The following is a 21,377-nucleotide window of genomic DNA, read 5'->3' as shown; positions in this document are numbered from 1 at the left end:
TTACACAGCTGAGCTGTTTCTAAAGGCCCATACACACGGGGCACAACTGTCGCCACAAAAACGTGGCACGCGCATGTCTGAGCGACAGTTGCCCCGTGTGTATGATGCGCGCGCCACGAACTGTCGCCGGACAGTAAAATTGCCGTCCGATTGAAAAGTTCAATCGCCGGCAACTGTTGCTAGCGTACTGCGTGAATGGAGCATCCGGCCGGGGTATGCTCCCTTCACAAACAGCTTCCACCGCATCTCTGCCTTTCTGGTGAGACGTGTGGATAGCTGTCGCTCCCTGGTCTCTTGTCTGCTGGCAACAGCAGACAAGAGTAGCCCGTGTGTATGAACCTTAAAGGAAGTGAGAAGCAACCAAACACAACTAGTTCTATTCAGTTGCTTCCAATGTGAATGGAGATGTCCTCTTAACTCCTATAATGTACCACTAACACTGCTTACAGGATAACTGAAGGGAGAGGGATATGGAGGACGCCATACTTATTTCCTTTTAAACAATACCAATATTACCTTTTAAACAATACCAATTGTCTGACATCCTGCTAATTATTCTGGCATCAGTAGTGTCTGAATCAACCATCTGAAACAAGCAAGCACCAAATCTAGTCAAACTTGAGTGAAACATCTCTTCTGCATGCTTGTTCAGGGCCTATCACAAAAAGTATTAGAGGCAGCGGATTAGCAGGGCAGCCAGGCAATGTGTATTGTTTAAAAGGAAATAAATATGGCAGCCTCAATATCCCTCTCACTTCAGTTGTCCTTTAAAAGTAGTCTCCTAGCAGCCAGTAGGGATGAATCAGTTCAGTTCCTTCAGGAAAAGAAAGTGCTATATTATGTGTGCACACTCATATGTACTGGAACAGTGATGTCAAATAGTGTCCATTTAAAATTTTGAGCAGGATTTTTTTTTTTTTCCAGACACATAACTGTATGTTTGAATAGATCTTGACTATAACTATTCCCTTAGTAAGTCATCTCAGTGCACTTTTTCCTGCAGTCAGTAGTGCTCCCTTCAGGGGAAAATCCCAGGCAACGTTACTGCTGAGTGGTGGCAGAATTTCCTGAGGCTTAGGCGGAATACTCAGCTTTTAAACTTCAATCAGCATTCACTTTGAGCATGGATTACAGAAAACAAAGGGTGAGCAGTAAGTCCCATGCAGTTAACAGATTTCATTTAAAAAAATAGTAAAAAGAGAAGTGGATATCATTGGATGTGGCTTGCTTTTTATAGTACTGACTAATGCTGCTATAAAATACTTTAATTGTTTTCATCAGTCCACAAATATAATTAAATTCTACCTCATAATTAAGAAGACCGGTTTGTGCTCATCAAAGTAATCAGGTTCTCTAATTCCTGAGTCTATGCAAGAAACAAAATGACTTGCTAATATGGGCGACAGAGGCAATCTAGGTTTTGTATTATGATTTCAATATTACAATCAATAAGAGATCTTCAGCCAGTTACTGCTTTGGGAAGAGTGCCTACAAGTCCTAACAAAAGCCAATTCATTTTATGTGTGCAGCAAGGAGACAGGTGCTGACTGAATGGAAAATGTATGAATCTCTGTGTTACAACTTGCCCAACGTAAAGGTATCTTGAGGTGCTGAAAAACATTGAACCACATTTGTATTCCAGCATGCTAATGTATGCTGAATGACAGAAATGTTAGCGTTGCAGTTTTCCCATGCATTAATATAGGGATAAAATACAGTCACAAAATATTGGCAAAGTTAAAAAATTGGCTATACAAAGCATATATGATTCTAATCATTCTCAGTGACACTGAAGAGATGTGCCCATGCTTGTAATAATCATTTCACAACTGGAGCTGCCATAACTTGTATTCCAACTCCTGTAACTCCTTTCACTACCTGATTACCATCATTCATAAAATATCTAAATGTACCAATCAGAGCAGGCCTGTCATGTACATACCCATAGACAAAGGATCCCTCCTCAATCTGACTGACAGGAACATTATTACCTCTGAACATTATCTCTGGCCCATGCAGAGGTGTCTTGTTTCAATAATCTAAGATATGACATTTCAGATTTGTCTTTGCAATAACATTTTACCTTTGATTTTAGTTGCATACATCCCACCCAGTATGCTTAACCCCAGCTGCGACAGCACTGCTCATATATATCATTAATGGTTAAAGCTTGTGGTTTGTGCCGATACCTGCCTTTTAGTTGGTTAAACATACATCGAAGCACTAAGACCTAGTGGCATTATATTGCAGTATAGTGCAAACAGCAAGCAATGAGGGCAGCGACACAGGATTAGAACTGGAACGCAGGAAGTAAAGCTGAGTCATCAAGCAGGGCAGGAGACCAAACAGTCCAGATACCAGCTTTTGCAGCGTAACTCTGTTAATATTTCTAACTACACTCTCCTCGGTATACCTGCCTCTCCTTGTACATGATATACGCCTTGCAAGTACAAATCTACGCACACAGTTATCGCAGTGTATGTGTAAATAAAGAGGTGGAAAGGTGTAAGTGCTATGCAGTAATCAAACTAGTAACACTCACCTCTGAACTGAGGCTTGGCACTGAGGAAGTTTGATCCAGTCCCTTAAAATAAAATATGTCAGCAACATCTCCAGCAGGGTTGTCAGCCTCTGTCATGCTCTGCACTGGTGGCTGTGCTTCTTTCTTCTCAGGTATAGAGTGATTTTCCTCTGGGACTCCATTGGAATCAGGCAGTGAGGCAGCCAAGTCAGCATGTGCACCGTCCTTGGTCTCCAGGTGATTGTCCATGCTGACTACAGGTGTGGACAAGTACTGCTGTGCAGAGGCACTGTGCGAGAAATCTGAGGACTGCACTGTTAAATCTTCTCTCACTACTGTGTGCGCTGTCTTTACAGAGTCTGTAGTTTTAAGATCACAGGTTTTGCCCGAGGGAGTGAACTCCTTCCGGGGTGTGTCGAAAGAGGTAGTCATTGTGCTGACTGTAGTAACTGTAGGAGAGAACACATTCTCTTCCCTTGCTGTAAAAGGTGATTTACGATTTGAATACATTGATTCTATACGAGATTTCTTGACTGCTACATCAGGAACATCTGCATTTTCTTTGTCACATGTTTCCTGTGCTGTTGAAAGTGGTTCTCTTTGCGATCTCAGGGATTTCAAAAGCATGCTTTGTTCAGCTGATGCCCTTTTTGGCTTCATTTTCTCTGCAGTCTCTTTGCTCTGCATTTTAAACAATGCCATTGGTGCTAAATCTTTGGTCCTATCTTTCTTTCCCAAGCCAAAGGAGAAATTTTCGTTGTCCAATATCTTTTCCAAGTAATCCTCACGGATAGGAGGCAAACCACAATATGGACCTGGTGATTTGGGGCCTCTGGGTTTTTTTCTCTTTTGTGGCACTGTGATTGGACTATCCAACTTTCTTATAGTTTCAGCAAACATTTCCATGTCAGAAGATGAGTCAAAGACACCTTCCTCTCCTCCTGCTGAAACATTAAAACTATTATCAGGACTGTGTACATTTATGTAATTCTGCTCAAGGAACTCTCCTGTATGCTCCAAACCCCCATTTGTAAAAATGGTGACATCTGGTGTATCGAGGAAACCATTTTGAGAGGGGCCACTTGTAGGTTCCATAGACATATACTCATGTACACTGGTAACATCGGTGTTATGCAATTCTGTGTTAAAATTTTCTTTTTTCCTCTCAGCAACATTGTGCATCAAATTTATATGGTCATTATCAGTATTTTCTAGCTTTTTGGTCACTTCACCTGCATCTACAGATACATCCTTGGCATTTAATTCTGGGTTAAGGTTTACTTTTTTCTCAACAACATTGCTAATCAAGTGCATACGCTCATATTGATTTTGCAGTTTTTCTGTCAGTGTGTCTGCAACCACAACAACCAGCTCACTGGAGCTAGGTTCTTCAGTACAAGCCGGAAGATCTATTGTATTTTGTACATGATCATCCTTCTGGTCAATAGCAGCCGGCATCACTTTACATTCATTATTAATAGGCTGATGCCTTTCTTCCTTTGCAACACAATCCGCTATATTAGCTGTTACTATAGTGTTTTGGTCCTGTGGTGCAACACTGCTATTCAAAATGATCTGTTCTTTGTTGCTTTCATCTTCAGCAAAACCATTACTTCCTAGTATGTGGTTACTTACATCTGAAGACGTTATGCCCTCTTGGTCAGTTGCTGAAGTCTGGGGTGTAATATCTTCAGCCTGCAAACAGACAGCCTCAGCTACAGTTTTCGTGCCCTCTAGTTCACTACTGTTTTCATTTGTACATGTTGCAGAATTCTGAACTTGATCAGATACTTCTTTGGCAGGTTCTTCGTCACTTTGTGTAATTTTATCTGAGGTTAGTGACTCCGCTGCTGGTAAACTTTCTTCTTCAGAAATTGCAGAGCTTGATTTAATTTTTAAACCTCCTTGCACAGAAGATGAATCCTTCAGGGGTTCTTCTCTGTATGGGATTTCCTTGGTTTTTGTTGGCTCCTGGTGGTCCTGATTATCTTCATTGATGCTTTCACTATAAGGTTTGTCATCAGGAGTCACGCAGCTAACATCAGATCTGGTGTTATCTGTAGGTAATGGAGGTTGTGTATCTTCAATTTGCAAATTTGGCTTATGTTCAATGTATGTGTCTACTTCTTTTGGTGCAATTTTAGGTTTTTCATTTTCCTGAGTGAGCTTTTCTGTTGTGTCATCTGCATGAAGTTCTTCACTGCCATTGATTTGGATCTCATCGGTTTTGGTTGATGATAAAATTATTTCATCAGAGTCTACATGATTAGAAGGTAATGTTGTAGAGTCTTCATTTGTGAAAGGTTGTGCTTCTTCTGCTGAACTAATATCAACAGGCTGTTCTTTCATAGTACTCTGCTTATTTCCCATTTCTAGATTCCCAGAGTCTAAGACAGAATTGGTAGTGTTTTCTACTGGAGCTGTAGTTACACCTATAGGACCATCAGTAACTTGCTCTGGCTGCACTGCAGGCTCTTCTGCACTGCCTGTACATGGTGAAACACTGATCTGTGTGCTATTTTCATTTAACAGACCATCAGCACTGGCTAGCTCAGTAGGTTGTTCCTTGGGTTTTTCATTTTCTGCTGATGGTGGAATAGCTTCTTGTGGAAGCTTTATCAAATCCGATGTCGTTTTTAGACCATTTCTGCTGTCATCCATCAGCATCTGACTTTCCTCAGGCCCAGAAGTGTCTTCCCTTTGTTCACTAGACCATTTAGTGTCTGTTTCTGCCTTTGCTATACCCTGACCATTTTCAGTCTTTTTGTTGCTGCTAATGTTAAATTCATTAGCTAGTTTTCCAGTTGAGCCACTGTCTTTCAGCACACTTCCTCTGACTTGCCTTCCAAAGTTAATTTTGGCTCTTTCCACAAATTTCTTTGGTTGAGAAATGTTCTTTGTTGCATAAAAGTCAATCTGTCGGTGGCTTGTTTTTTTGCTCTCAAATAAAGAAACTTTGCTTGCAATGTTCCCCTTGGGGATGGGCACTTCAATTGTAGGCTCATCTACAGCACCAGCAGCCCGAGGCTTGATGGGCAGTTCCACATTCTTTGGTCTTGGGGGGCTAAAATGACAAAACAAAAATGTATCAGAACATTAATAAATCATACCCTTTATCAGGACTCACAGAAGAGCTATGTCACTAAGCCTGGCCATACATGGATCAATTTTTCCATTCCATTATGATTCCATTACTATGATCAAATCTGCCAGTAATCTTTTGCTACAACATTTCCAATCAGTTCACTTTTGATTGATTTTGGACAGTTTATCAATCGATAGACTGATCAGATATGCTGGAAAATCTGTGCATGAGAGGGGCAGGTAGGAGTGGTGGGGGGTTGATGGCGCATAGCCCTGTACCGAGCAATACAATGCTTGTGGTTTGATCAATACTGTAATCCACCCATGTATGGCCAGCTTAATGCTGAACAACTATAAGCAAACTTTACAGCAATGCAACCTATTCCATTACTGCTTATGATAATCATAACATGCATGGGATATAGAACAGATGATGACTGTAGTTAGCTGTACATGTTTTCGTACCAGTTTTGAAACATGGCAAGATTCTTCTCTTGAGACTGATCCTTACCAATCTCCTGCCAATATTTCATAGTAAACATGCTGTATACAGCATCACACAATACAGAGAGAGTACACAGATAGCTCATGGTGACCCAGAACCACTAGGCGACTATAAGGAGCTAAAACAAACTGAGGCAGAGCTTGATAAACTTCTGAGGAAACTCTCAAAGTCACTTTAAAGACCTCACTGCATATAAAAGGGAATCTGTCAGATCATGAAAACTTATTGAAAATTTCAGTGCCAGAATCTGCCTGATGGGTTTCTTTTAGTAAACCAGCTCTTGGTAAATTTTGCTTACATGAGCTACCCCAAAGCCTTTACAGCTAGAGCTGCCGTGCTGCTCCTCCCCTTTGAAAATCCACATTATGCTAGGTTCACACAATACAATTTTCTGGCAGATTTACCTGCCACATCTATTTTTTCCAGCATGTCCGATCTGAATTTCAATCGATTTTTTTTATCGATTTCCGTTCACTTCTATGGAAATCGATCAGAAAAACAATCAGATAATTGATCGAAATTCAGATCGGACATGATGGAAAAAATTGAACTGGCAAGTAAATCTGCCAGAAAATTGTATTGTGTGTACCTAGCATTAGAGATGGAGGTGTTTTAATCCAGATTAGTCTGGCATTTACAGAAATGTAACTTTTCTGCTGTAACATAATCCATCCTGGCACCGATTACTGAACTCCCTCCCAAATGATAAACTGTGTTATGCTGGGAATAAATAATGCGTTTTTCCGTCAATTTACTGTTCGATCGATCCTTCGATTCGTTTTCCGCTCGATTTTCTTATCTTTTCTTATCAACTTCCATTCACTTCTATAAGAAATAGAAGAAGCGGTAAAACAATCGAAAGTAAGATCGGACATGTCGGAAATTATCTACCGAACCATCTATCTGCCGAAAAAACGCATGGTGTATTCCCAGCATCAGATAGACTGACTATGAAAAGATTTCAGGCTAAGTTGATTGCTTGTACAATTGTATTGCACACTGTGCATTTCAGAACACACAACTCATAACAACATTGTGACTTTTGATTAACCATACCAAAACGGGTATGGAAAGTTTTAATAGCAGAAACACATTCATGAGAATGATGATCACAATAAAAACAAAATCTCTAGAGTAAATTAAATCAGCAAACCACAATGGCAAACATGTCACCCAAAAATATGCAGAGTATAAAAATAACACCATGGAAAGCTCACATCCCCAACGGCTCTGTAGAAGTATTTAATGTGAACCACTGCGGTCATCACACAAAATCTAATTATAATCTATAAGGACACTACAGCACTGAAAATTGCTCATACAGACCTACTTTATTATAAACTGACTAGAGAAACGACAGCACTTGCACAGCTTGTGTGGGGGAAAAAAAGAGCTTTTCTGCCTCTAAATCTGGCTAATTGAAAGCATTCCTTATTTACCTGAGAATCATCTGTAACTTGTAGTTCTGCATTCCACAGAATTAAGTGACAAAGTACCATGTTATCACACCCACAGATAACCAAATGGGGCATTTATTTTCTTTTTTACAAAGCTCTGACATTTGTTAACTGCTAGCTAATCCACCCACACACTGCCAGTTAATTTCTCAGATCTGCCACAATCTGTTTAACCAACATTGAAAGATACCTTGATAAAGCTAGACAAAACTTGTAAGGGCCATCAGACATGACTGCAAAATCCAGCCGGTCTCAGTGTGCTGTGTGGCCTGACAACTACACAAACAGATACTTTAAGTGCTACGGACAGGGTAGCTGGCAAAGCAGGTTTTTCTTGCCCTTTTGGATATATGTGTGTAGAAGGAGAGAGCGATTGTCCTGACAGCTGAAGCCATGCCATCCTACTGACTTATAAGTCCTATGGCTTGATACAGTGAGCGAAGCGCCGTGGCTGTAACAGCTGCATCTCCCCTCTAATCGCCTCAGACAACAGGAGGCCAGGTCATTGCAATGACCTGGCAGTGTGCCTTCAGAAGACAACAATCATCATCTGTGGAACTTCCTGGATTCTGGTATTATGGGGGGATGAGGGGGTGAAGAGAGTTGAGAAGTACCCACAATAGTTAGTCACAGCGGGGTGTACATGATATAAAATGATCCGATGTAATCAGGATCCAGGTGACACTCTGCCCCCACCTGCAGTCGCAGTCGTGTTTCCAAAGTCTGCCAAAGCTCTTCAGAAACCGCTGTCACGGTTTCGCACCAGCTTGAAGCCACCAATTAGGCCATGGCTGCTGAGCTGGGGCATCAGAGCTGCATCAGAAATTTGTAAAAAAGCTTGGCCACAGCCACAAGTGTGTGTAAGTGTGTGTGTGTGTGTGTGGGGGGGGGGGGGCTGTGTGTGTCTAGTGGGAACAAAGTACCACAAATTTCATAATAACATTTCCTTGCAATACAGAAAATGTGCTTATGAAATCAGATTAAATCATGTGTAGTAGTGAGGATCTAAATCAGAAGACAGGAATCTATAATGTCCATCTACAGGGGTTGCACAAAATAATGGAAACACCTTGAAAATCAACATTTTAATATGGTGTAGGTCCACCTTTTGCGGCAATTACAGCCTCAATTCTCAGAGGTATTGATTCATACAAATTGTGAATTGTTTCCAAAGGAATTTTAGCCCGTTCTTTAGTTAAAACACCTTCCAGTTCTTTTAGAGACGATGGCGGCAAAAATCGGCTTCTTACTTGAATCTCTAAAAACGACCATAAATGCTCAATAATGTTGAGGTCTGGGGATTGTGGTGGCCAGATGAGATGCTCAACTTCATTAGAATGTTCCTTGTGCCATTCTTCAACAATTCTAGCTGTATGGATTGGGGCATTATCATCTTGAAAGATGGCATTCCCCCCCGGAAACAGTTCTGGAACCATAGTATGAACTTGGTCGCCCAAAATTCCTAAATAGTCTCAGCTGTTATTTTTTCCATGAAGGGAAATCATTGGCCCAGCGGATTTCCAAGAAATAGCACCCCAGATCATCACAGAACCCCCGCTATGTTTTACGACTGGGAGAAGGCAGTCTGGATGAAAGGCTTCTTTCGGCTGTCTCCAAACGTACACTCGGCCGGACCAATTCTGGTGGTTTTTACACCACTCTAAACACTTTGAAACATTTGTCTTTGAGAGCAAAGGTTTTCAAATTGCAGTTCTTCCGTGGAATCCAGATTTCTGCAGCTCCCGACGAACAGTTTTTGTGGAAACTGGGTTCTGTAGGTGTTCATTCAGCTCTGCAGTGATTTTAGGAGCCGTGGTCTTGCGAGCTTTTCTAATAATTTGATTTAGAGTCAGACGGTCTCTCCCAGACAACTTCAACTGTGCTTTGCTGAGGACGTTTTTCCTTCTCTTTCAAAAGGCAGTCATTACGTTTGAGACAGTACCTCTTGAAATGCCAATCATTCGGGCAGTTTCTGTTACAGTAGCACCTACCATACGAGCGCAAAAACATTTTGGCCTCTTTGAAAGTCTGTGAGATCTGCCATTTTTATCAATTATAACCAACTTTTGTTTAAATATCTGTAAAAAACTATTATTTTAATTAAACATATCAAATAACAAAAATAATGAAAAAAAAATAAAAATTAACATATGTCAAGTTTTGATTGCTTAAAACATGTTCTAAGACTGTGATGCCAAACTGTTAGGTGTTTCCATTATTTTGTCCAACCCCTGTAGATCTAAATCTATCTAGTGCTCCTGTATTTAGTAAATCCTTCTGCGAGGCTCATTTGAGCACATAATCACATAGACCAGGGATCTCCAACTCTCGAGGGTTATATTCATGCCAGTGGTTAGGATGGACTGAGACATTTAGAAATGTGTTCCATTGTGAACCACGCCTTTCCTGATTCCTTCACATTAATTAATTTGAGCTGTGTCAAAAATGTGCGAGGACCTCGGCCCTTGAGGACTGAAGTTGGACGGCAGTGACTAGACGAGACAGAAAGAGGTGGTTGCTTCAAAGAAATCTATGTTGTTTAATGCAAATGTATTCCAAGGTCTGGGTGATTGAAAGAATGTTTCCAGAAATGCTGCCTCTTCTGAGATAACTAGTGATGGTCATTCCAGGAGAACTCACAGAGAAGCAGGTGATCAGTTTGGTCAGGTGATAGATAATTAACCACTTATGTGGTTTAAGACTGTATATCTACATCCCACAGGACTTCAGTTCCTGCACAGGGATGTAAATTTTCGTCTATTGCAGCGGATGGCCACCGCTGGCGTGCGGGTATTCATCGCCACCCATTGGGAGGGTAGATAAATGAATGGGAACGCAAGTCCCCTTGTCAATGATCGCCGGCATTAATCAGAAGCCGAAGTCATTTGTAACTTTCAAAGTAACACATCCACGCATTACTTCCTGTTAGCGTACTTAAAGGGATACTGTAGGGGGGTCAGGGGAAAATGAGTTGAACTTACCTGGGGCTTCTAATGGTCCCCCACAGACATCCTGTGCCCGCGCAGCCACTCACCGATGCTCCGGCCCCGCCTCTGGTTCACTTCTGGAATTTCTGACTTTAAAGTCAGAAAACCACTGCGCCTGCGTTGCCGTGTCCTCGATCCCGCTGATGTCATCAAGAGTGCACAGCGCAGGCCCAGTATGGTCTGTGTCTGCGCAGTACACTCCTGGTGACATCAGCAGGAGTGAGGACATGGCAACGCAGGCGCAGTGGTTTTCTGACTTTAAAGTCAGAAATTCCAGAAGTGAACCGGAGGCGGGGCCGGAGCATTGGGCAGTGGCTGCGCCAACACAGGATGTCTGCCCGGGACCATTAGAAGCCCCGGGAAAGTTCAGCTCATTTTCCCTCGACTCCCCTACAGTATCCCTTTAAAGTACGCTAATAGAAAATAATGCGTGAGGACATCTTGTGGCCAAATAGTAAAATTACTCCTACATTCAATTATTTTAATAAGAAGACCCATATATACACTTACAATCAGGGCTGTGGAGTCGGAGTCGTGGAGTCGGAGTCGTGGAGTCGGAGTCGGGCAATTTTGGGTGCCTGGAGTCGGGAAAAAATGCACCGACTCCGACTCCTAATGAATTTGTAACTGTAATTAAAATAGAAAATATGATAAAATGTTCTATTTCTCAGATAATAGTCATTAAAAATAATGTATATATACAGTATATATACAGTAATAGCTGTGCTTAGTCCACAAAAATGAAATAAACCAGTCAAAATTAGTTACTTGTGCTGCTTCAATAAAGCAGTCCCCGTATTTTTAAGGTCAGATATACATATCTGATTGTGACTGTATATATGATGTGTACACAGGAATCTCTTATATATACTAAATAACATCTATGCTGTAAGCATAAAGCCTGATGTGTAGCTGTGTCACTAATAGAGATGGTCAACGAGATGGAAATAATTCTGCATTGATGCTGATTTATGCAAATGTATGCACTCCCTTTGCTGATGAAATCAAATAATGTGATATGTTATTAAAATTTGGTTTGGTGACTACAAATTAAAGGGTAACTGAAACGGATGAAAAGTAAAGTTTTATACATACCTGGGGCTTCCTCCAGCCCCCTTCAGGCTAATCAGTCCCTCGCTGTCCTCCACCACCCGGATCTTCTGCTATGAGTCCTGGTAATTCAGCCAGTCAGCGCTGTCCGGCCGCATGCCGCTCCCACAGCCAGGAACATTCTGCACCTGCGCAATAGTGCTGCACAGGTGTAGTATGCTCCTGGCGGCGGAGTGTGTGCATGCGCACTACGCCTGACTGGCTCAAGTACCTGGACTCATAGCAGAAGATCCAGGTGGTGGAGGAGGACATACAGGGACTGATTATCCTGAAGGCGGCTGGAGGAAGCCCCAGGTATGTATAAAAAACTTTAATTTCATCTGTCTCAGGTTTACTTTGTTACACAGTAGTACTATACTCTACATATGCACTCCCCACAGAGCTGCAGGAATCCACTGAGAATGCTGTCCACATTGAACACAGAGGTGTTGTCTGTTTACAATCTCCTCATTCCCCTGCAGAGTACCTGCACATCATTCTTACATGTACCCACACTTACATTGCCTAGGGCCTGATAGATGTTCTTTGTTCCGGTTTGTACCTTTTACAAGTACTCTTACCAAGGACTAGTTTTAGTCTAAAGGGAATAAATATAGTAGTCTACATATCCTTCTCACTTCAGTTGTCTTGTAAAATTCCTAAGCGTTGGCAGTTAAGAGACGAATTTCATGTTACATACTTTTAATCAACAAAATTGTAATATGCAAATTAGAGGAGTCGGAGTCGTGGAGTCGGAGGAATCCTAAACTGAGGAGTCGGAGTCGGTGGATTTTTGGACCGACTCCACAGCCCTGCTTACAATTAACTGCTTCACTACCACCCTCTCCCATGGTTACATAATTAAATTATTACATGCATATAAAAAAAAAAAAAAAAAAGACAAAAAAATACATAAATAGTACCCGTAGGGACTGAAATTTTTTAATATGCATGTCAAAAGGGTATATTAATATCATTTATGAAATTATGGGCTTGTAATTGGTGATGGATGCAAAATTTTAAAATTACATAGAGTTATAGGCGAATGAATGAAAGGAGCGCTGAAAGGTGAAAATTGCTCTGGTACAGAAGGGGAAAAACCCCTCAGTAGTGAAGTGGTTAAATCTCTTATTTGGTAGTCATGATCATGTGCTAAAGCAGGATGTTATCACAACAAATCAGAGTTTAGCAAATGGGACAGCCACGCGTTTTTACAAAAAATGCGTGCAGCATGCGTTCCCGGACCGCACAGGCCCGGAACGCATGCAGTGTGAACATCAGACAGTGCACTCTATGCACTGTCTGATGTCGTGCGTGTCGGCCTCCCGCACGCGTTTCCAAAACGTGTCTGGAAACGCGTGCAGTGTGAACGGGGCCTTAGTTCACATTTCAAAAATGATTAGCCATCTAAATAAAATACAAGATCTGGAATAGAGTAACCATAGGGTTTTATCCGATAGTGTTAGCTTGCACTGTCTCTTCCAACAGCGCATTGAGCCACCACCCTGCCCATTAACCCCACAGCTGTTGCTAGGTGGCAGCCCTATTTCCTAGGACAAAAGTAATTTGAAAATCAGCTAAGTAGAAGACTGCAGATTTTTTTTTTAATCAGTTCAGGTTCCCTTTAAAATTATTTGATGCTATTTTGCTGCATGTTTACACATTGCTTTTGATCCACAACTTTTCATTTGAAAACCTGAATCAGAAACGAGTGGGCAGCTAAATGTACAGCATATCTTTATAGTTTGTGCCCTTGCAAAGCACACGGTTAGAAACTTCTCATGTTAGGTATGCTAAATATATAGACATTAGTCGTTTGTCTTATGCAGGAAATGTCCTGTGTGTGTGAGGGTTGGGGAAAAGGAAGGGTGATGTAGGAGTAGTGATCAAGCAAGCTATTGTAGGGTGTGTGAACCAAGCGATTGACTTGTCACAAGTAAAGCCTCAGGGATAGAGAGGGAGCTCAGCTAAAACAGGCTGGGAACATTTGCTAAGAGTTATACAAGCGTTCTACAAATGCATAGAAAGAAAACTGAGCATTCAATTTCCAGTTGAGGTTACAGTTTCCTATATCCACTTTGTTTTGTGGTTTCAATTATTGATTTGCTCTGCATCAGCTAACAATTGTAAAATACAGAGGTAGACAGACAGTAGTACCAACACTTGGGCTACAAGCAAAGATAGTGTCATATTGTCATCTTAAAGTGGACCTGAACACTTGCACAGGAAACAGGGAAAACAGAGAGAAATGTACCTTGTGTGTTTTTAGAGAGAAGAGTTTGTCTAATTCCCCCTAATCTTTAAGTAATTACAAGTGTAATTTGATCTCTCTGCTGTGTCAGCACACAAATTCGGCAGACACAGTTAATGTATAAACAAAATATGTTAACCCTTTCTCTGTGTCCATGAAAGCAGGAAGTAGACAGACTGCAGATTTATTGCAGGAGTTCTAAAAGATGTAACAAATAAAATGTTTTTTCTTTAAATTGTATGTTACTGGTGCTCATATTTAAGAGTGGATATGAAGTTCTAAATTCAGGTCCACTTTAAGAATCCACCCACTGGAAGAAGTAGTAACCATGACTCAATTTTCACTGAGAGATTCAGGCAGCCATAAGCATGAATATTACTCTCCTCATCTCATTCTTTCAGTTGGAAATGATAAATATTATAGAACAACATGTTTTCTGGAGTCTCCTGTCAAGCTATTGATTTAGTGCACCTACCATAGTCTGGGGCCATTTTTTTGAACAAGCCAGTTATACTGATACTATGATTTTGGGGATATCAGGATAAATTAGATCACTAGAAGAAAAAGCACACAAACACAGGAAATATCTCATGCCGATAGTATCCTGGCTAGGACTAGAACAAGAGCCTTTAGGACTCCAGCACTGCAGGGCAACAGTACAAACCACTTAGTCACTGTGTTGTACAATACAATAATAATGGTATAGACACATACAAAAACATTCAAATCTGGGTTCAAATCAAACATTCAAATTTCATATTTAAAATAAACCAGTTACAACCTGGATAATCATTACTGAGCATATCATGTAACTTACATAATCATTTAGTCATGATTGGAGGCTTAGTATGCTAAAAACAAACCACATTTGTCTTACTTTATCTTATATTTACTTCACCTGTAAAAAAAAAAAAAAATACTGGTAGTTGCCAAGCTTGAAACTGATCATTTTGACGTTCAGTGTTTTATTCAGCCTTTTATTAGCTTTTTTTTTTAATTATTAATTTCTATTAATTATCAGGTTTCTGACTGGAGTGTGCTAAACCCAAAGTTAGAGGTATATGGAGGCTGCCATATATAGTTCCTTTTAAACAATTCCAGTTGCCTGACATCCTGCTGTTCTATTTGGTTGCAGTAGTGTCTGAATCACACACCTGAAACAAGCATGCAGCTTATCCTGTCAGAAACATCTGATCTGCATGCTTGTTTAGGGTCTATGGTTAAAAGTATCAAGGTAGACGATCAGCAGAACAGCCAGGCAATGCGCATTGGTTAAAATTAAATAAATATATCAGCCTTCATATTCCTCTCATTTCAGGTTCTCTTTCAAGCACTCTTTGACTCTTATTTGGCTAATTGGTAATGTAATCAGCACAGGATAGCGCCTCCTCCCCTTTTCATAGGACAGAACATTCTCCTCAGCTGTACATATCTTATGCTGGGTACACACTATGAGATTTTCTGGTCGATTTACTGTCAGATCGATTATTTCCAACATGTTCGATTTGCTTTCCGATCGTTTTCCGAGCATTTTCCGATCGATTTCCTATTAAAGTGGACAGAAATCGATCGGAAAATGCTCGGAAATCGATCGAAAAGCAAATCGGACATGTTGGAAATAATCGATCTGACAGTAAATCGACCAGAAAATCTCATAGTGTGTACCCAGCATTACTGGCATAGTATCAACCTGAGCGCCCATTCACACTACGCATTTTACAAACCGTAATGCAACACACAGTGGGAACAGGCCCTCAGAGTACTTGAAAGATTATTTGGAGTAGAAGATACCTAGAACCTGGACGCATTTCAATATTTTCCTACTTTTTTTTTAATCACCATTATTGCGGTAGGTATTTATAAATCACTCATATATAATAATAATAATAACAACAATAACATTTGTAAAGCGCTTTTCTCCCATAGGACTCAAAGCGCATAGCTGTGTCTCAGATTAATACAGGGTTGCAGGCTGGGTTGTGTTACAGAGGAGATAGTCAGATGTTCATGAATGCCAGACTGAAAAGGTAGGTTTTCAGTTTAGACTTAAATGCTTCCAGGGATGGAGCTGTCCTGATTGGGTGTGGCAGGGAGTTCCAAAGTGTAGGGGCAGCATGACAAAAGGCTCTGTCTCCAAAGGTTTTGAGGTGGACTCTGGGGGTGACCAAGGTGTTACGTCCTTTTGATCTAAGATTGTGGGGGGTGTGATGCAGTTGCAACAAGTCCTTCAGGGATCCAGGGCCCAGATTGTGCAAGGATTTGAATGTCAGTAAGTCAATTTTAAACAGAATTCTCCATTTTATCGGTAGCCAGTGGAGTGAGCACAGGGTTGGTGTTATGTGGCAATGGCGGGGTTGGCTCGTTAACAGCCTTGCGGCGGCATTCTGTACTAATTGCAGGCGGCGTAAGTCTTTCTTATGCAGGCCTGTGTAGAGGACGTTGCAGTAGTCTAACCTTGATGTGACGAAGGCATGAACTAGGGTTGGAAGATCCTCTGAAGGAATTAGGTGTTTAATCCTTGCAATATTCCTTAGGTGAAAGAAGGAATGTTTCACAACAGCTGAGATTTGATTCCTGAAGCTTAGTTTCCCATCAATCAGTACTCCCAGGCTGCGCACACAGTCTGAGTTGTTCAGGTCTGAGCTCCCTATCCTTAGAGGTGGTGGTTGAGACTGGGGTTGCTTTGCTGTTGAGCCCTGGCCCTCGATAACAAGAACCTCAGTTTTGTCAGCATTAAGTTTTAGCCAATTTTTTATGCCGATATGGCACATGGAGGAAGAGAACCCCTACCAGACTTAAATTGAAACAGATGAGAGAACATAAGATATCATAAATAAGGGATATAGCAGCAGCTGGAGGATCTGGAATGATATAGGGTGATAGGTTGAGATAAATGCTCCAGAAAACAGCACTGTAGATGACCCAAGTTGGGTCAGAGAGCTCAGAGAAGCTCTTTTGCATAGATAACAACTGAAGTTTCTTAACTCTTCCTGTACTGGAAACAATATGAGACTCTTTTCTTTGCTACTAATGTTCTATTTCTTAGCTGTACTACACATACAAATCATTATATCATACGTTTATTTTTACTTTAAGGCTGCTTTCACAGTGGGACGTTACAGGCGCACATTAGAGCAGCCTGTAATGCAGCCCAACTCACAGTAATGAAAAATCAATGGGCTGTTCACAGTGCCCACGTTGCGTTACAGTGTAACGCAGCACGTTCAATGAAAGTACAGCATGCTGTGTGTTATACGTGGTTTTAGCCGCGTTCGATTGTTTGCACATGCTCAGTAATGTTTGTTTTTTTCAGTGCAGGAGAGGAGGAGGGGAGAGTCCGCTATGGTGCCTAGCCACATGGCTAATTAATATTCACTGCACTGTGCTGACGTAACGTGTTTTCTTCCTGGAGCGGCCGCTTTGTGCGACGATTGGCTGGTGGGACCACGTGATGCGGAGTGTTCCGATCATGTGGTCTCCACAGCCTTTTGACGAATGCGCCGTTTTCGTTCTATCAGTATCTAACGAAAACGGCGCACCAAGAGACGCATAACGCGTCTCTATGGAGCGTCCAACTTTAGCACCATCATGCGTTGCGTTAGGGGAATGTTATGCGACCTTAAATGTCCCCTGCAACGCAACGTCCCTGTGTGAAAGAGCCCTAAATTTCCTTTAAATGCGAGTACACTGCACACATCACATGATGCCATGTCTAGTTTAACTGATTTAAGCATAACTGGAAAACATTTGTACTCGTTTGTCTATCCACCCTATAGCAGCAAACAAAAGCGCAAAGCCACTATAATAAAAGCAGATTTCACACACAAGTGCATTTAATATCCCCATTTATCCCAGAATAAAATGCACCGTTAATTATGTTTTCCTGTGTAGCCGTCACTTAAAGTACTAAGGATTAATAATCTGAAACAGGTGTTGGACTTGTCCATCTCCTCATGGGAGATTCTCAATGATTTTTTTTTTATTCTTTTGAATAACACTCAGCAAGTAGTTTTTACTAGTTTAGCATTTTTCTAAAGTAGTAAATGCGGACACACCTGCTTAACATTCACTTTAAACAAACAACCTGGAATGTCATGATAATCAAGAGTGCTAATTTAATATATTTCATGTATTTCCTCCACAAAACACAAGTTACGCTCGAGTGAAAATACTTCATGAGAAACAATGTACTTGTCAGCAGAATTTGTAACCAAGCCTCTTTTCCAAAGAGTGGAGAAATCTAATTTTAGCTGAACAGCCTGGCTTGTGTCACTCTAGTGACTGATAAAGGGTTCTGCAGATTACAACAGGATTATGGTAAAAGTATTCACTATGATATGGTCATGAAAGGTACACAGCAAGGCAAAGGTACACAGCATGGGCAGGGCAGGCTGGTTAAGCTTTAACCCAAAGACTCAATTAGTTTATGGTTTAACAATAAATCTAATGCTGGGTACACACAATGCAATTTCCAACCTGATCGACGGGTGATGGAACAGAAACTTGCATCATGTATACATGTCCAAAGTGCACTCGATCCATAAATTGATCGATTTTCCAATTATAAGTGCGCAAAATCACTTTATCGATCAGAAGCCGATCGTACATGTATGAAATATTTGCCCAATTCCCAACTGTCGGGCGGGAAATTGCATGGTGTGTACCCAGCATAAAGGCTAGTTACGATACAAGTGGCCTTTAAAAAAAACAAATGCATTTATAATGTATCAATAATAATGCAGGTATATATATTTTTTCATTATTTTTTATTTATTGAATATCACAGTTAATTTATGTTAAATACTATATGGTGCATGCCATGTTTTACTGTAATCAACAGCTATTTTTTTACACCTCTCAGGAATACTGCGTCACTTTAACTCTGCAATCTCTTTAACTCCACATCTAGAACATCTTTAAACCTTGCAACCCTTCCACCACAACTGGTGCACACTATCATCATCATCTCGCCTTGACTACTGCAACGTTCCTCCTATCTGGTATTCCAACTACTGTAATAGACTCTCACAAAGATACCCACACATTACTCGATGTATGGGCAGATCGACCATGAGATAGTTCCCTCTCTGACTGAATCTGATCAGAGAGGGATCTGCTGCCACCCGATACACTGTACACCGATTTCTGATAGATTCCAGCTTGAAATCTATCAGAAATTGACCTAGTGCCGCTGCCACCTGCCCGGCCACTCCCCTCCCGACTACTAGCCTCCTGCACAGTCAGACATCACAGCGAGCGTCTGTACATGCGACACAGGGGCATGTAGCTATGATACTATATGCGCCAGTGTCACACAGGCGCTTGTAGTGACAGTGGACACCGGAGAAGGCTAGGAGTTGCGACGGAGAGGTGAGCTTTTAACACTGCACATGGGCGTGGGGTCACGCGGTCATTGCTATATTGAATGCCATTACCGCTGTGCACCCAATTGAGCCCTTGCGACCAAGAATTTACCAGCATTCCCAATAAATTCATTTGTGTAATTTCATCAGGAAATCAGGTGGAAGATGTTGCATAGCAGTCAAACCATATCTATCTTTCTCACTACTCCTCCTTTGCAAATCACTTCCCCGGCTTATTTTAAATTACTCTTGCGTCACTCAGATTTCCAACCATATATATTGGAGCTAATCAGATCATAGAGATTTTTTTTATCTCACAGATTTGATCTGTTCTTTTACTTTGAACTTTTAAAAGATTGCTTGGAAATCTGAGAGAAATCAGAGTGATTGAATCTGGCAGGACTTCATGGAAAATATCGAAAAGTATATGGCCAAACAGTAGCAAAAATTCAGTCAAAAAAGGCTACTTATTTGAGAGCTGCTTCACAGTTTCTGCTTGTGAGACATGAGACTGCAGCTCTGAGTATGCAGCACAGTGCACTCGAGTTCCAAACTGGGTGTGGAACAGTTAAAGCAAGCAGCAGAAACAAAATAGCTGAAATATTTGTAATTCTGCTCAGTGGCTCCTGTGAGTCTCACATCCCTGCTACATTATATAGATACCACAGGTGATTTACTAAAGGAGATGTACAGTGAAGAGCAGAGAACTTCAAGCCAAACATGCAGATCATGGTAAAGTGCACAGCATCTAGGAGGGCAGTCTCAATGCAATTATGCTCCCAGTGGTTATCAGCTGAACAGCATGTCCAATTTTTGACCATTTGATTGCAACATATTCCCTTAGTTAGGCTTTGTTCAAACTTTTATTCACAGTAATGTTAATAAATGTATGTGTGTCAAGGGGTACCATGTATATGTGTCATAGGGTATTTGCGATAATGTTACCAGTGCCAGGGGGTACTTGGTGAGCACAGGCTTTCATAAGGGGTACATACCAAAATAATGTTGAGGACCACTGACCTATTGGGACTGTCAGCATTGACTCATGTGAAATAAACTGAATGCATCACTGAGTGACCTTCTCTATTTGTTGTCAGTGAAAGTGGATATATTAGTGTACTTATAAAGGTACACTCACCTTAAATGCACCACTGACTTTTCCAATAACCACCAGTCCCTTCCACTCAACTTTGCCTGCACATACTGAGGGTTTAGCAGTTGCAGCCAGAGTCTAATATTTTCATAGGATGCAACCTCCAGCCACAGGATGGTGCTGCAAGATCAACAAAACATCTATCCATTCAACAATATCTCCCTTATACAGCACAGGAACCTACGGCAGCTTAGGGTGGCAGTATGGTAAGTGAACTACACACTATTTTCTGTGCTAGGCCTGAAGTACACACAAGAGAGTGCATTAAGATAAAAGCTAGCACTTAGGACCTTTAGGAGCTAACAGGGCTAATCAAAATAATACTTGAGCTCAAATGATACCAGATTTCATGGGTTACAAATGAGTGGGGTGGAAGGTTGTAGTATCTAGATGTCCATGGCAGACATGATCCCCAGTAAAGCACTGCACTGGGTATTTGTGATTTTTTTTTTCTTTCAAAAAGTACAACTCTGTTTGTATTTTAATGTGGTAAAATATAAATAATAATATTCACTGAATGTGCTATTAAACAGATGCCCTCTCATGTCTGCCAAGAGACAGTTGCCGATCAGACTTGGAACTGGAAAATCATGGCCAACCACTATTGTTAGGTACAGTTCACAGAGGCATTACAAATGGTCCATTTAGCACAGCTGAAGAGACTGGATCCAAATGGAGGTGAATGGATCCTATGGTATGTTAATCAATAGCATCTGTTCACATTGCTTTATTAGAACGGATCTATTCGACACGTTGGACCGCAACTTTGAGGAGGCTGCGATAAATCCGGAGTGATGGGCGCATAGCATGGACCGCATGCTAACGGATGGTCATGGATGAGAAACTGATGCCCTTCTCATCTGTGCAGTGTGAACCCCCTTATTAGCAACCACAGGTGCTGGCAGCTTCTTCTACCTGTCCTCCCTATCATCCCCCATAGAACACATTGCTCAGCCAAAAGTAAATC

General features: G+C 41.2%; 1 protein-coding gene across 1 annotated transcript in view; it reads right to left on the bottom strand.

Moving 5' to 3' along the window:
* The window catches only part of CRYBG1 (crystallin beta-gamma domain containing 1), a 341,387-nt gene that overhangs the window by 59,402 nt on the left and 260,608 nt on the right, over positions 1 to 21,377 (bottom strand). The window contains 1 exon segment of the mRNA XM_068233359.1: positions 2,543 to 5,585. Within this exon segment, the coding sequence (XP_068089460.1) occupies positions 2,543 to 5,585 (3,043 nt within the window).

The sequence above is a fragment of the Hyperolius riggenbachi genome, chromosome 4 (assembly GCF_040937935.1).
Source record: "Hyperolius riggenbachi isolate aHypRig1 chromosome 4, aHypRig1.pri, whole genome shotgun sequence".
Classification (NCBI taxonomy): Eukaryota; Metazoa; Chordata; class Amphibia; order Anura; family Hyperoliidae; genus Hyperolius; species Hyperolius riggenbachi.
The sequence above is the reverse complement of the archived record's forward strand: the minus strand, read 5'-3'. Positions and strand labels throughout refer to the sequence as shown.